General features: G+C 39.6%; 1 protein-coding gene across 1 annotated transcript in view; it reads right to left on the bottom strand.

The window, feature by feature from the left end:
• The window catches only part of ST6GALNAC5 (ST6 (alpha-N-acetyl-neuraminyl-2,3-beta-galactosyl-1,3)-N-acetylgalactosaminide alpha-2,6-sialyltransferase 5), a 68489-nt gene that overhangs the window by 7620 nt on the left and 44059 nt on the right, over positions 1 to 16810 (bottom strand). The window contains exons 2-3 of the mRNA XM_010006583.1: positions 4638 to 5047; positions 670 to 777 (exon numbers count right to left, since the gene is read on the bottom strand). Coding sequence (XP_010004885.1) covers positions 670 to 777; positions 4638 to 5038 — 509 coding nt within the window. The 5' untranslated portion in view covers positions 5039 to 5047. The remainder of the gene's footprint in view (positions 1 to 669; positions 778 to 4637; positions 5048 to 16810) is intronic.

Raw genomic sequence — 16810 nt, 5'->3', positions numbered from 1 at the left:
CTGGAGGCACAAGGTTGCCATAAAATGTACATGTGCTGTGACTTCACAAAACAGCATTAAAGGGCTCAACAAAGCTTCCTGACAGAATCTGTGTGCTGCTTCTACCACTTGTGTCCCACACCCTGCATGACCAAAATAGCAGATTACAGGACTGATCATCTGCAGGCCCAAATTCTGGAGTAATTTTTGGTGGGGATTATTTAGAAAGCTGATTTACTGGAAGACGACTGTGATTCATGTGACATAGATGCAACAATCTGATTTTGAGTTCTGTGGAAAGTTCCGTTTCTAAACTAGTCACTGTGAGAACTCTGTTCCTCTATTAACTAGAGGGAACTTTAAAAACAAATAAAAAGTAATGTTTTCCAGCATTCCTTTTTAAAAAATAATTTCATGCCAAATACTGCATTGCTTTTAGCTGATAAATACTCAGAGACTAAAAGAAACCAACAAGATGGATTAATTCTCCCAGACTACAAACAATTAAAAAACATGTTTTATATAACATAATTAAATGCTGTTTGTTGTTTTCAGAATCAGATCTTAATGTTAATTAATTGCTTTAAGAGGATTGAAGATGCGTTGCAGAGGAAAAAACTGAAAAGATTCAGATCTTTATCTGTAACATTCAACCTTGTTAGCTAAGAATGGTTCCAACAGGAATCCTACCTGCAGAAGTCTGGGGGCACCATGCCGTACACGTTTATCCTGTCACACAGCTCCAATGCGATCGTCATTGTGAACCAGCCCGTGCTAAGCCAAGTGTTGGAGATCTTCCTGAAAGCAAAAACGTTAAGTTTCTAAGCTGACAAATATAATTCTTGAGATAACTGAAGCAATTTCTGGGCTTTTTTTTTTTTTTCATTTTTGTGAAAGGTTATGAAAATTGGGCAACCAAGACGGCTTTGCTCATTCGTCTTTCAATGATTTGCTAGTGTCCTCTGTCTGTGGTCTCATCTATGCAGAAGCTGCCCTTGCTGTAATTAATTTTGGGCACAGCGATGTTAATATTTAGCTGACCTTTTAGTAAGTTTACTTTAAGTGACTGAAACTTCATGTCCTATATTTATATTCTTCTGCTAGTTATCTATACACATCTGTAATCACCTAATGGAGCTTACACACTAAGTGCTCAGAAAGATGCATCATCAGGGACAAAGAGAGCTGCTTAAAATGCTGCCTTCCACAGCACACAGAGGAGCCTGCCTGCTGGAGCAAGATCTGGCCTCAAGTGCTTGGTCTGACTATCTTTCCTCCCACCGCATCCATGATTTGGGTTCTAGAAGGCACGTGAACTTGGGTATTTGCTCCAGAGAAAACAAGTTCACTCAAAGGTCTCCTGTCAATACTGTTCAAGAAGACTCCTCATGACTCCTCACTCAGCTAAAGAAGTCCTGCAGGAAGATCAAGCTTCTGTCACTGCATCCCAAAAAGGCCTCAGCTTCCTGATGAAAGCCTGTCACAGTAACTGACTCTCCTTTCATCTACTATAGCTGAGGTACCATGAGAGCAAGTGCAGGTTCTTGGGTGGCTTGTGCACTATATCAGACTGTTCTAATATGGGACCTACATGAACCCACTACATCTGTATCTGCCTAACACCTGCAAAATTTTTGGAGCAGCTTGCACGAGGCCACTGTTTTAGGTGTCTAAAACCTTACCTTCCAAAACTGAGGGACCATGACTGAAGTAGTTAGGCTTTTTTTTTCAGGTCAGGCAACCTAGCTAGGCTGTTTGCTGGGTTAGTTTTCTTTTTACTTACACACACGCTATAAAGAAGTGTTTTCAATAAATAGGAGAACAACTGAATTTAAATAAACTAGCTTAAAAGCTAAGCAATAAAATAAAGATTTTAACAATTATTCAAGTATCCCTTTGGCCTCCTTAAATACCACGTCTATAGGACAGCAACACAGAAACAGGCTTACAGTGTCTTGCCTTTTCGTACAAGATCCGAACAAGAGTCCAACAACAGAATACTGTTTTTATACCTAATCAGCTTTAATGAAAGAATATGAAGAACTGTCATGTGCTTATTAGGGAAAATTATCAGATATTCTTTTATATGGTGAACTAACACAGTGTGCTGATAATTCTGTAGTGTACACTAAATTACAATTAAAGGCCTTTCTGCTCCACCAAAATCTCATTTATAATCTCTCTGGAAATACTCCTCCTGCAGTTATTTCATTTATGCTTCCTTTATTTAATTACTGTAATATTGGTTCTGAATCATATTTTCTTAATGTACCCTTATTCAATTATAAAGTTATTTTCAAGTACAGTTACTTTATAATACCAAGTATATTGTTCTGCAGCCTTTGTCATGTGCCATACTATTTAACTGGTAGTTTTCTGAAGGTTGCCCTTCAGTTCAAAATCAGCTCTTTTTTTTTTTTTTTTTTTTTTTTTTTTTTCCCCCAAAAGCACAATACATCCAATTACCTTTTTTCTCATCATTTTGAAGACAGAAATGAATGGTTTGGTTATTGCAACCTTGCAGTCACGTTGTTCTCTCCCTCTTTTGTTTTTTTGCAGGTACTAATGTCAAGAGCTGAGCAGAAACCTCCCAGGGAACAGCAACATTCTGGACTGTACAATGTCCTGCTCCTGCCCTCACAGATACATGCATTTTCTTCCCTTACAAATGCCTTTCCACCCAAGTTTCTTTTAATCTTCCCTCTCTTTTTCTGTGCTGCCTATTCATTTATTTTAATCTCCTCTTTTAATCTTCTTAGTCCTTCAAGTATGCTGTCTGTGCTCTCTAAAGGAGCTGCTCATACACAGCAGAGCAGTTTCTTAAAAGTGAAAGGGCCTGATCCTGAAGCTGAATTTTGCTAGCATCCAAGTGCCCTTTATTCACCTGGGAGTTCAGGGTGCCCATGAATGAGTCCACTATGAACTTGTTATGGTGTCATTTATGTCTCAAATGCCTTGATAGGATTTCAGGAGCCAAGACTCAGCCTGGTGCCTGTGCAGAAAAAGAAATGCTTTCACCACATGCATGTGCAGCTCTAGGCCTTCTGCTCCGGACAAACGATGCAGAACCAGAAAGAGCAACTTGCCTGAAATCGCACTGCAAGTCTCAGGAAAGGAATGGAACTCTAGCTCCCCATGGCAGAACTGGTCAGACTGAAGCAGGAAGTAAACTGTTCCTCAAACCTGGGGACCCCAAGTGGTTTTACATTGAAAGAGTAATCCAGGGAAGGAGGTGGCGGTGTGTGTTTGTGTCTGTGGGTTCTGACCCTTAGGGCTGGGGTGGCCCATGTTGCAATGCAACTACAGCTTTGTTAACTTGAATGCCTTTGTAGATATTGGGCATACAGATAATAGTTGGGACTTTACTTGAAGAGTTCAAAACTTAATTCCCACGGATTGTAACCTTCTCACTCTGCTCTAATCTGAGTGAACAAACTTGGAAAAGACTGCAACACATCAGAACTGGCAGGGTCTCTCCCTTTGCTATCTTTCCTTCTCATTCTGGCAGAAGCAGAGAGTCACAACCACCAATATGAGAAGGGAAAAGGCCCTTTAACAGTAAGGAACTGACCAAGGTAATATGCATGCTAGTGTTGGTGTGAGTCAGTCAAGAATGTTGGTACATAGTTTGATCCACTGTAACTGATCAGAGCTCTGCAAGGAAACCATGTGGGTTATGACAGACAAAGGCAGCAAATGCCAAGCAAACATACAGTTGCTGCCAGCTAAGAGGATACAATGGTTTCCTCTAAACCTGGTTCTGTCTTTGCTGTGCAACCCAGAAAACAGTCTGTGCTCAAGTCCTCCTTGTCCACAAAAGTATTGAGCCCAGCTCCAAGCTTTGGTGTGTATGTGGAGTATTATGAAGTTAGACAATTTCACCATGACTCACTGCACAATAAAGCTTCCTGTTCATTTGTACCTGACTGGGGCCACTGTTCCATTTTTACAGCAGCATATTTAAGGAGTTCATTAAAAAATAAATGTATTTCTTGCTAGGAATTCTTCAGTCTAAATGCCCATTTTCAAACATTATATGTGAAAATGCTCAAGTCCTGCAGTAGGTCACTTATTAAAAATTTGATTTGAAGATGAGCCTACAAGTCATAACAGTCTCATAAAGATGTAACTATCGTAATAATTTTCCATTTCCCAGTTGGAAATATAAGATGAACTGTTCTGAAGCACCTAATGTATGACTAATGTTAATTTGTTTTTACAAGAAGCTTTACAGCTGCAATGTTCCAAGAATTCTTAAATTCAATAAACAGCTATTATAATTCACTGAATGGTGGCATTCCCTCTATAAGAAAACATAACCTATCCGTTCTGATTTTTTAGTCAGTAAAAAAGAAACTTTCAGGTGCATTACCCCAAACCGAAAACAGCTCTTGCCTACTTGGGTGTATAAACAGATACCTCCAGCTACGGGTATTTTAAGTTGATGAGGCAATATCCCACACCAATTATTTCGATGCGTATTTTTTACTTACGTTACAAGTGATGTTATTTGGCATGTCCTACCGTATTACAGCTCATGAGGCAGAGGATTTAATGGGTGTGATGGTCCCTCTGAGCAGATCTGAAATTGGTATATATAAACTACATTATTTTACTACTATATGACATCCCCCAAATGTATCCACATAAGTTCTCACCTGTCTTTCCCAGTTTCCCGTTTAAAAAGGTCATCAAACTGAAGCATCTTGTGGCGAGAAATCATATATACTTTTAATTGAGGCAGTATCTGATTCATCAGCTGCAGGTTATTATACACCAAGCCTTTGCCATCTCTCCTCATGTAGCTGCTGGGACCCCAGAAGATAAACACAGCCCCGTGGCTCATATTTAAGAGTTCATTGCGATTTCGCAAAATCCTCTGAATACTGGAGTGTGCAATGACTCGGAGGCTCGTTTTGTTTCCAACATCTTTTCCATAACCTCGAGTAGGTGCATCATTCATTCGTATTACACACTCTGTGTCGTCGATTCTGTCACCTTGTTTACTTCCCAGAAGGTGTCCAGAGCTGGTTACCAACGCACAACTCTTGCAATGCATTTTTAAAGGCTGCAAAGACATACAAATGTCAAAATTAGCTGGAAGAATCTTCTCATTCACTACGTGGTAACTGTGGTTTGCATTTACATGGCATATTTTACAGCAAAAATCTCAGAAGACTTGATATAAATCTCTCCCAGCAGTCTTCCCAAATTACTGGGGACCCATTACCTGTTCATTTCGGAGATGAGGATAATGTGGTTGTAGATGTGTAGCCCTTAAAGTTCCTCTGTGGAGTTAAACCCACTGTTTAAATCCTCCTTTCTACTGCTGCTTCATATATAGTAAACACAACAGCTTGTATACTGTTCCCAGCTGTTTAGGATTGTACTTCTACTTGCCATAAATGAGCTATAATTGGAGTATTTTTTTTATGCTTCCTCTTCCAATTTTTTTTTTTTTGCAGAGAATAATCAATTGTACGTCCTCATAAGCACCAGTGTGAATAGCTTTTCAACCTTGGGATCAGGAGATTTTGCTCAAGGAAGAGAGCTGTACCTTGGTCCAATCCTTCCATGCCAGCTCCAAGCTGGTGCCATAACCACTGCAATGCTCTCAGACCTCCTCTGTGGTTCAGAAGTGGTCATTAATGACTGTATATTTTATATAACAGCAAGTTAGTGCATTGAACATTTCCTAGCTTGTCAGGTCATGTTTAAAAGTTATACAGTAAAATGGAACAGGAAGTGCCTGTTCAGTAAGCATCTGACCTAATGGAAGCAAGAGAGTAAAACAAGCTTTTGTGAGAACAAAAATGCATTATAAATCGTATTACTGGTGTATGCCACCAGTGTAAAAATCAGTGAGAGGAGTATGTAAGTGTATCTGCTGCTCAGCATAAGAAGGAAAAAGGGGCAAAGGGTGAACAGTACCCCCCCAGGTGCTACTTTCTAACAAGAATACAATAAAACTAGAAGGTAAAGACTGAAGGGGTCCTTTAGTGGCCCTCTATGAAACAGTATTTTGCAGCATCTAAGACCAGTAACAGTAACCTTCCTTGGAAGGCTATTTTGGTTCAGGGTGGAGCCTAAAACTTTAAAAAAACGACAACCTAAACTTCAGATAATCCCAGTCCCCTGTTAGAAAATGCTTTGACCCCTAGTATTTGAAAGGGGTGTTTTACTTAAGTAACTTGTTTTTGTCTGAACTTAGTAAGCATTTGCAGTCTGAACTTGTTTTCTATGAGAAGAGCTAATGAATAAGTGCTTTTTAATTAAAATAAATAAACTGTACAACTTGTTTAATGACACAGCCAGTATGCTTTGTATCTCCATTGTCCTCAAACAACAAAGTCCCTTTCCTTTCATGTATGTGGACTGTAATCCAGAGCTAATGATATGGGTAGCAATGTTCATGTCTTCGTGAGCCAAGGTTCCTAATGCAGTATTTACATGCATTTTTCCTTTAAGCTTTCATCTGCCACTTTGATGAATTACCGAGCAAAAGGCTTGAAGGTGAACTAGCTGCTCCACCATCATGCTTGGAAAAGCAAGATGAAGTGCTAATGAGGTTAAAGGAAATGTAGTCAGCACCAATGTTAACTCACATGGGTTTGAATATCCACATAGCAAGACATTTTCACCTGAACAATCTCTGCTGGTTTCTGGCCTACTGAGCTACAACTCACTTGTTTCTTTTAGAAGTCTGCCAGATAATCCATCAATTGTTAGGAAACAAGGTCAATCATCAGTGGAGCTGTGGAAACTTGAGGGGGGGCAGATGGGGTTTGAAGGAGGGAATGTCAACATTTGCTCGATGATAAACATTAACACCCCTCCAAAACATCTGCCCAGAGCTTGTCTGAAAAGTGTTCCTTCTGGGAAAAAGTGAAACATTCCAGTATTACTTAGGTACTTCTTGAATGATGCATGGGGCCTGAGTGTGTAGCTGCTCCAGGCAAGTCATTTTCACTTGCCTCACTCCCATCCTTTCAGTCGAAATCTACAAAATTTGCACCTGAAAATTGTCAGAGGAATTCACAGCCAACAGCCACAACATTCTGGTACCAGCTGTTTATAATGCTTTGACAATACTGAAAGCAAGGGGGAAAAAAATCTATTGACTGTAATATCATCTCATTGGGAGGCAGCAGTTGCACCAGAAATGTCATCTACTTAAGCAATAATAATGAAGGCACAAGGCAGTTTTTTGGGATTGATGACCAGCTGGGAAAAGTTGATGGTCTGAGAATAACCAGGGGCCATTAAGCCAGAGAACATTAGCTCCACAGAAAGCTCTCTCTTATGGTAATTATTACAGTGATATTTGTTAAAAAAAAAAAAAAAAAAAAAAAAAAGTGCCAAACAAAAAAAATCCAAACCCATGATAAATGAGTTGTATTACAGGTAGGCAGGCGATGCACGGCTTACTTCATGCACCCTGCTTCAAAATGCCCAGAAAAGGGATAAGGTAAGAGGTAGGTGAGTTTTATGGCATCTGTATTAATTGCCTTGAAAAGTAACATATCATGCACGTAAAAGCTGCTGACATTTAATTGTACCCATTGTCAATAAGCAGCTACAGTTCCACATGTAGCTGAACTACAGCACATTGCACAACATGGCAGAGCACGTGGCTGCTCCTGCACCACAAGTCATTCATGTCAATACCCAGGGCATTTAGACAGTGAACGAGCCAAGTATGAGCCAAATAAACTGCCCAAGTTACCTCTCATTTCGTCACCTAAAAATACATTTGGGGAGATGTTACAAGACAGCAAACTCACAGTGCTGGAATCCCAAAACACAGCAAAATCAACTGGTGCTTTTCCGGGATAGATGGGCTATCCCAGGGGAATGAAGGGAGCAGATGGAGCTTGCTAGGTACTGGTAACCCCATAACAGCACCTTAAGGGCCATAAGAAAGAAGTGTGACCTTGCACTTCTCCTGGCAACTTTCACTTACATAGATTTTATAATTCTTTATAGTAACAGTACTTACTGCACTGTTGCCATATCCTGTATGTCTGATTTGTTTAATACCAACCAACAGACAGAAACAAAAAACAATGCCACAGTATTTTCTGTTTTCCAACCTGAGGCAATCTGTTCTGTTATTGACTTTAAAATCTACGTTGCTCAATGACAGAAATACGTTATTTTCAGACACTTTATTGCTAAAAAAAAATAAATAATGGAAAAATGTTATTCCTGATTCAAAATAAGTTACTCTTAGATATAATTATTTTCTTTCTGGTGAAATCAATTTTTTTTTTCTTATATAAGTCTTATGATTTTAAAGCAAAAATTTAGAAAACAAGACAATTCCCTGCAGTAAAATCAGCAACACTAGAAACCACACGTTTTTCTGTCTTTAATACTTAATGACCTACTGTCAAGGCCCCTGTGTTTAGTTCACTCCATTATCAGTAGTAGAAAAGCTTCCTTTCTAAAAAGAAAAACAAAAATAAGTATTTTGGCAATGAACTGGCCAACAAAACAACAACAACAAAGAACAGTGCAGCAGAAAAAGATCCCCTGTCAGTTCATGAACACTAGGTATTCCTCATGGTTACATCTGAAAATATTACAGATGACTTCGAAGTGCATTGGGACAGTGCACGAGAGACCAGGAAAGGTTAAAGAGTATCCTAATTCCTTTTGGATGAATAACCTTTAACTAAGCAATTGAGACTGAAAGGGCAAAATATCAACAAGGTACTTGACAGCTATGGTTTTTTTTTCCTCTTGCACTGCAGCATCTCTACAGCATTTTGTTAGGCAGCACCAGCGTGCTTGCCTTCTGTCTGATCTGGAATGAAAAGCTATGGCGCTTCTTCAGTCTGTATTTTAACTGCCTGAACTATGTAACTGAACCAGCTAACTCCTCTGCAAGAGCTCCCAAACTGACTGCTAAAGTAAAAGCAGTGGGAGAAATAAGAAGGCTGCTGTACAGGAAAGCAAAACTGTTTCCATTTTTTATTGAATTAATTCAGTATAGGGCTGTATTAATGGTTGACAATGCACATATAAACACTACAAGAGATGGTCTTACTGGTTCAGAAAGAAGTGAACTTATTCTAGAGCAGTCTACCTCCCTCTTTTTGTTATAAAGCTGATAATTTCATTGATAGGAATTTCACGTCTACTACTTAGTGCCCACTGTGCCTGGCCTAAGCACAAAGCTAGCTGGTGACACTCACTGTACATTACCTCAGCATTTGCTTTTTATGTTCCTTGCATTGTGCACAGAACTTAATCGGCATTTCATACGTGATGTTAATGAACTCTGTGCTCACCCCATGTTCAGTTTAATTTATTACTTATAGCTTGTTCTTGACTGCTGGGTCATCAGCCACCAGCAACACTGAGCAATTAAAGCACTGCCAGTAATATATTTTCTCCTGGCAGCTTCAGTTCTAACTTTTTACTTTCTTGTAGCTTTGAGGCTTCTCACAATCTGCTGGCTCAAGACCACTGCTTCACCAGGGTGGCTGCTCCTTCCCAGTTCTTCTCTCTCAGAGGCTATGAGGACAAGACCCCAGTCACAACAGACACCCCAACCTCTGCAGGAGGTCCAGGCATCCCCAGCCCATTGCTGTCACGTCACAAACAGCTGCTCCAGCTCCTGTAAGCCCTTGTCACTCAGAACTGCTCCAGGTATAAAGCTACATGCACCGTTTTGATTGGTGCACCTCCTTCCTTAATATTTTCCCTAGAAGACTGGTGATTGTAAGGCCAAATCTACTTTTCTTTGAGAAATTTCCAACAATACCATAAAGTAGAATAGAAACCCCTGAAGCTTCACATTTGTGAAGTACCTTGTGTTCTGTAAGTCAATGCAGCAAGCTGTGGGGCTCAAGCTGTCTCATTAGTGAAGTACAGCTGTGTACTTCAGAAGTGACTTCCACAGTACCAGTACTCTGGGAGACATGATCCTGTGAAAATAATGCAATTTCCCTGATAATTTTTGCTTTGTAACATATTGATGTTGGAACACTGCTTTCATAGTAATATGAGAAGCAAAAATGCAAAAATATACAAGCACAAAGAATTTGCTTTGGTATTTTTTAAGTCCCATCTGCCTGACACTATGAAATAATGGTCTCAAACTAGTCTTCTCTGAACAGCAAAATCATTCAGATTCTTACTGGGATATTTTAGGTAACATTTCTGTGTATAAAAAGCTGGAACAAAAGAACAGGCCAAAACATTTAAAGTGCAAAGAGAGTTTTTAACTTCAACCAACTTCAACTTGCTGTGGTACACATACTTTTCAAGTCTCCGGGAGTTTTGATGTTATGGTGCCAAGTTCTGATCTGAGAGATGATTTTGCTTTGACTGTGACATTTTCAAAGGTATGTTTGGATAGGGAGTGTAGCTGAATTTCTACACTCTGCATGCCAGCTCAGATTTTCCCCTGAAGTTAGTAAGTTTTCATTCTTTAATCCTTCTGCAAGAGGGTACAGAGAGCTCTTAAAAGAGGGGGGAAAATATACTTTGGGAAAACACATCATTTTTGTTGAACTAGACTTTTAGAATGTTAGAGCATCTGCAATGAAAACACAACTGCACTGTCCACTGAAATAAAGCACCAATTGCCTTGAAAACTGCTTCCCAGTGAGTGCTACCACGTGAGTAAACAGAAAGGGTTAGGTGATACCACTTGCCCAACATTGTTAATCCTTATGCAAATCCAAATAAGAAGCATTTGCTGCAAAACTTTGCAATTCAAAAAAGGTCTGGCAAGTCTGTTCATAAAGATAAATGCATGTCTGTTTAAAAAGATAAAAGATAAAACAAACAAAGTTCTTATTACTTCTCTGTTTCTTGGGCTGTTGAGCTTGAATATGCAAATGTTGTGCAAACATTAGCATCTTCATTTCCCATTGATTCTTCAAAGTTAATTATATAACTGGACTCTGCCTTCAGATATTTCGTAAGTAGAAGCAGTGAAACAGCCAAACTTCACCAAATGCATTCATCACACTAGTGATCACAGCACCCTAGGGTTTTTGACTCCAAGAAATGGAATATTTTTGTTTTCCGTGATACTATACTGATGGGCATCTGCAAAACCAACCTGCAGTAAACATATAATAATTCTGTTTTCAAAAGGTCCTTAGACATACCTAATTCAATTTCAAAATGTGAGCCTTTATTATGAAAAGAAAACCAGAAAAACAAATGCACTCCATAAAGCTTTCACTGGGATAATTTTCTTAGAAAAAGTACCGTTAAGCACATTAGTCAAGGAAGAGTCTTCTGCTTGTGTGAAGTGTTTTCCAGCACATTAACTCTTTTTCATGGGACTGCCTGCTAGTCAAAGCTTCCATTAGATTAATTAAAATATGGCTCCTCTCACTGGAAAGAAAGGCTTGAGTTTGGTTACAGGACATTGACCATCTATAGAAATGAGCCCTTTCTAGTTACATAAAACACAAGCAGAAGCAGAATGGGAGGCTTAACAACAAGGTAACTTCCGGTACACGGAGCACATTTCTCCTCTTACTTGGAAGCATGATTACCAGGTCCTGATGCTTTCCCCTAAGCCCCCTGAAGTGAATATAAGGTGCAACCTTGCAAATTGTCAGCAAATATAAAGCTAAAATTTAGAGAGTAGTTTCCATCCTGCATCCTATAAATGTATCCCATGAGGAAGATCAGTATCAATCATAGGCTTATTGGCGAGGGAGAGAGGATACAATGATAACCTGAAGCTATCAACTAGAGTAATGGTCTAAGAAGAAAAAGCAATCAGAGAAAGAAAAGAATATCCTCAATGAAAGACAGAACTGGAAAATCAGGCAGGAATGTATCTTGTTGATGAACATGCGCTGTTATACAAGAGAGAGAATCACATGAACAATACACAGGCTCTAAAGAAATGGTTATTGCCTAATGTTTATCTTAAAAGGAGTGCAAATAGACATCCATATTACATCAAACTGCTTTACTTTGGTTCTGCAGCTAAAGTACTTGCACTAAAATGCAATAAAGCCACAAACATGGTATCTTAAGTATGCAAATTGTTATCACTCAAGCGTCAGAAAACCAGGAATTATTCCAACAGTCTATAGAAATGGTATTGGACAGTCTGGATTTGTGCTTCAGAACGTTTTCACACCAACTTCTCTCATCTGCTTTGGTATGTTTTGGAAATTCTTTCCTGTTCAAATGCTTCATGGAAATATGCCCTCAGCTGCTCTCTCTGCACCTGTCATGGCTGTGAAAGATTTCTGAGCTTCAAGTTTTACAGGGTCACTTTTTATATCTAACTTAGCTTTAAAGCTAACCATCACTGATCCTTAAAGTCTCTGCTTAAGATTTCAAATTCAAGCACTTGTTTCTGTCTATGACACTGTTTGGTCCATCCAAATACATCTGAACTGTCACTATGACTATTATTGCTACAAGACAGTAAGGCCATAGCAATTGCAAGGACACAGGCAGACCTTTCCAATGGCACTCAGTTTTAACCTCACCATAGCATGCAGAGTCCCTAAAGAACAGGCCAGATGAAAATTAAGACCAAATATCTGATTATCAAGTTAGTGACCCTATAGAGGATTTTTCTAATATATATATTGTCTTGTATTTCCCTATCTTGTTGAAGGAGACTGAAATAAAAATAAGGCCACTCAATCCTTTGAAAGATCTTTGTTCACAAGTTTTGTGCAAAGAACTTTGTTTCAAAAACTGTCAACATTGTTCAACCTTGCGGTGTTCTCTAGGGTCTTTCAATTTTCATGTGGTTAGCTCCATGTAATCTCCATCAGCTTATTTTATATTAACCCTGACTACTCTATATGCTCTTACTTCTGTTCTGAGATAACTGAACATAAAAAAATTAGAGAATGAAAGCTAACTACTGCCTGTTTGCCTTCCCCCCCCAAGACCCCAGGGAAACATTTTCATTCAATAGGTACAAGATGTAGAATCATAGAATGTTAGGGGTTGGAAGGGACCTCAAAAAATCAAGTCCAACCCCCCTGCCAGAGCAGGATCATCTAGGGCAGGTCACACAGAAAAGCATGCAGATGGGGATTTTGAAAGTCTCCAGAGAAGGAGACTCCACAGTCTCTCTGGGCAGCCTGTTCCAGTGCTCTGTCACTCTCATAGTAAACAAGTTTCTCCTCATGATGAGCTGGAACTTGCAGTGTTCTAGCTTATACCCATTGTTCCTTGTCCTATTACTGGGCACCACTGAAAAGAGATTGGCCCCTTCCTCTTGACACCCACCCCTCAGATATTTATAAACATGAATAAGATCCCCTCTCGGCCTTCTCAGGAACGAACAGCCCCAGTTCTCTCAGCCCTTCTTCACAGGAGAGATGTTCAAGTCCCTTAATTATCCTTGTAGCTCTCCATTGAACTCTCTCCAGTAGATCCCTGTCTTTCTTGAACTGGGGAGCACAAAACTGTATACAGCATTCCATGTCTGCTCTCACCAGGGCAGAGAAAGTCACTGGGAATTTCTCCCATGCACATATATAGAAAAAGTGTGTGTGTTTTGGGCTAAAATACTTGTGCTTTCAGTTTCAGACTAAAACCCGATGAAAAGATCTTGAAGACAGATGTTTTTAAAATGGTATCTATCTCTGCAACTATGTATTGCTACAATTTTTAACTGGTTTTGGACTACAACTAAATTTGAAAAATAATGCTTTGAATTGAGCTTTTTCAGTTTTGAGGTTTTTTTTAAGGGGTCTTTAGCATTCCAGTTATGTCCCTCTAATTTTATACTATTACCACACTCCTGATCAGGAGTTAAAAAATAAACAAATAAACACATTTATCCAATGAGAATGTATCAAGTCTACTTGTCAGTGTGCCATTAATATGAAATTAAACACTTGGTGGATGGAAACATTTAGCACTGAAATGCAACTACCACTCTGATGATGATTCTGTGACTCAGGGTTAATCAGACAATCAAGTACAAGAGATGGCACTCTGTCATTGTGGCATTGCTTCTCCAAAGAGATGCTCTTCAATTTATAGCAGAATGTTGAAACTATCTTCTGAATAACTTAGGAGTAAATAAGGTCCAGGGAAAAGGATGAGGTTAACTGGAATCTCTGGAGAAACCAGAGGAAAAGGCTGGTTGGAGAGCAAGGAAGGTCTCTCCCTGAAAGGAAGGTACCCTGAACTGCAGGGCAAATGCGAAGAGGGAGTCCTTGAACAACTGAGCCAGGAAAGAGCTGATGGCAAGTCAGCTAATTATAGGGAGAAAGGGGGTTTGACCTTGCTGGAAGTACAGTCAAGTCTATTTCTGTATATATTTATTTCACGGACATTTATAACTGTGCCATCTCTTCTGGCTGTGGCATGTAAATGCTTTTATTTATGTTTTACCATCAACTGATTTGAGTGAAAGTATGACTCCCAGGCACTTGGCTAACAGTCTTCCGTAATATTCCTTGCTTAAAGATGTAGCTTATCTGTAACTGGGGCAATGATATCACTTAAATCCACAGTTACCCAACGTATTTGGTCAAGCAATTTGAAGTGTAAAAGGGTGTCCCACAGAGAGGGTGTAAGTGGGAGGTTTAAGAACAGATAGCACAGAAATCAAGAAAAAAAGAATACTCTTTTAGTGAGCATCAGAAGAGACAAAACCTTCCCACAAACAGGTGAAATGCAGAGCACCAGATTCCCAGGAATCAGTGGGTGCTTTATGCACTTTATCTGCTTTTTATTTTGCATTACTAGTCCTACATTCTACTCCTTGGATGTGATGTGTGTGTCATTAGAAGTGCATTTTACCTATCAGTAACATCAAACAATTCCTGCTCACTTCTTCCCATGTTGGGGAAGGGATTACTCCTTGGATCCATTTCACAATGAAAACAGGAGGTAACCAGAAGTAAAAATAAGGCAGATAAAAAAAGAAGACAGATGGATGGCATTGCTTTCTTTAGTGACACTGAATATACATAAAAATCAGCCCAGAATGCTACGAGACGATGGGCGATGGTGGTAGTGAGCATGGAAGAACAAAAAGTAGTCTCTTAATCTTTCTTTGTTTCAAATCACCAAAACTGAATGTTTTGACAGCTGTTACCTGCCAGGAGGAAATTTTAAATTCTGTAACCATTGTTTGCTTTTCATGGCTCTGTACCACACCTGGCTGCAGACCAGGACTCTTGTTTAATGAGAATTAACTTCTGTCAAAGAGTTTCTTCAGAGCAATAGGCATATTCTAGAGTAGTTTTGCTGCACTGGATATAGGTCATTTTTCATTTATTCTAGAGTAGTTTTGCTGCACTGGATATAGGTCATCTTTTCAGCTTTACTGCCCCAAATAATGCTCACCCATCTAAACAGCATTTTAAACAAAGATAGACCTCAACTTAGAGCCACAATTGGCTGCCCAAACCCCACTGCCTTGCTGCACCAGGTACCAGCCTTTCTGCTGCCTACACACATCAGGCGGTTCTCGGGATTGTCCTGATGTTTCACACTCTTGGCACACCCTCAGAGCCCAGGTTGTGGCCACCTTACTGCACAGGTCTGACATCTGCTCCCTCAGCCTCTGCAGCATCCCCAGTAGGGCTCTGCGCAGTGTCCCCATTCCTGCACCATCCTCTCTGATCTGTGCCCACACAAGGCCACCTGCAGCCCCGCTGGCCTTCATGCTCACCGCCTGGCTGGCATGCTGTGACAAATACATCTGCAGAGGACAGGGCAAAGCAGAAGGGACACAGCATGGAGAAGGTAAATAGGGTGACAATCTGCCAGGAGATGGCATGAGAGCATAATCCTGACTCAGTCTGCCTGGTCACAGGCTCAGTGAGACCACAAATGTCCACACCACTTTAAGGGAGAGCCCTTCAGGACAGCTGGCATCCTAAAAAACAGTGTGAATGAAGTGGGAATTTCACCTCAAGCATGGCAGTGTCTGCACTATGTCAGGCTTTCATATTTCCCAGATTTGCACATCTAAGGAGAAAATCTGTTGCTCCTGTTAGCACAGTACAGCTGGGAGGGGCCTCCATCCTGGAAATCCACATCTGAAGAAAAGAGCAGCCAAACTCCATTGATGTGTCAGCATTTAATTACAGCTGGAGTGTAGTTCTGTCATGTGTTCTGCTTCCTAAAACCTGAAAACCAGCAACAGTGCAGGATTTGTTCCCCTCAAAAAAAAAAAATAAAAAAAAAAAAATCACACTACAGCCCTACTATTATAATTAAACAGAAATTAATTCCATTCTATAGAAGGGGACAGGTTCTGAAGGCTTAGCTGATTTCCTTTTTAATTATTGTATAAAATTGTGAACACAGCAAAAAACTCTTCCTTTTAACATGCTAAATGCACTGAGAGTTTTGTTTGCTTTAACAGACTGCAATGGATGCTATATTTGCATTTAATTAAAAAAATATGTTATTAAAATAGTTGATTTTGGTTCAATGCGTATTTGATTAGCATGTAGATGGTTTCACATCAGAAATGAGAATTTTTTTTTTTTTCAATCAGTATTGAGCAATAGACATCTGGGAAAGGAAATAAAAAGAACAGATCAATATATTTTGAAAAGAAAGCTTGTTAATGCAAAAGCCTATGGTTCTGACACAACTAGATTATTTTTGAATATTCACCATTTCCAAAGGAATCAATCCTATTCCCAAAAGCTAAATACTAAGTTACCTTTTTGACAGAAATAAAAATAACACAACCCCAGAAACTGAAATGCATGCAGAAACCTCACACAAAGTATGAATCTCTAGCCAACAGTGACAGGAAGAAACAACTCCCATGAGTAGATGGTACCATCCCTTCAGGCTACATTTCTGGGGGCAGAGGTGCTGCTATATGAACGTACGGTGGGTC

This window comes from Chaetura pelagica, unplaced genomic scaffold (assembly GCF_000747805.2).
Source record: "Chaetura pelagica isolate M959 unplaced genomic scaffold, ChaPel_1.0 scaffold69, whole genome shotgun sequence".
In the NCBI taxonomy this organism is placed as follows: Eukaryota; Metazoa; Chordata; class Aves; order Apodiformes; family Apodidae; genus Chaetura; species Chaetura pelagica.
This window is presented reverse-complemented; position numbering and strand designations above follow the sequence as displayed.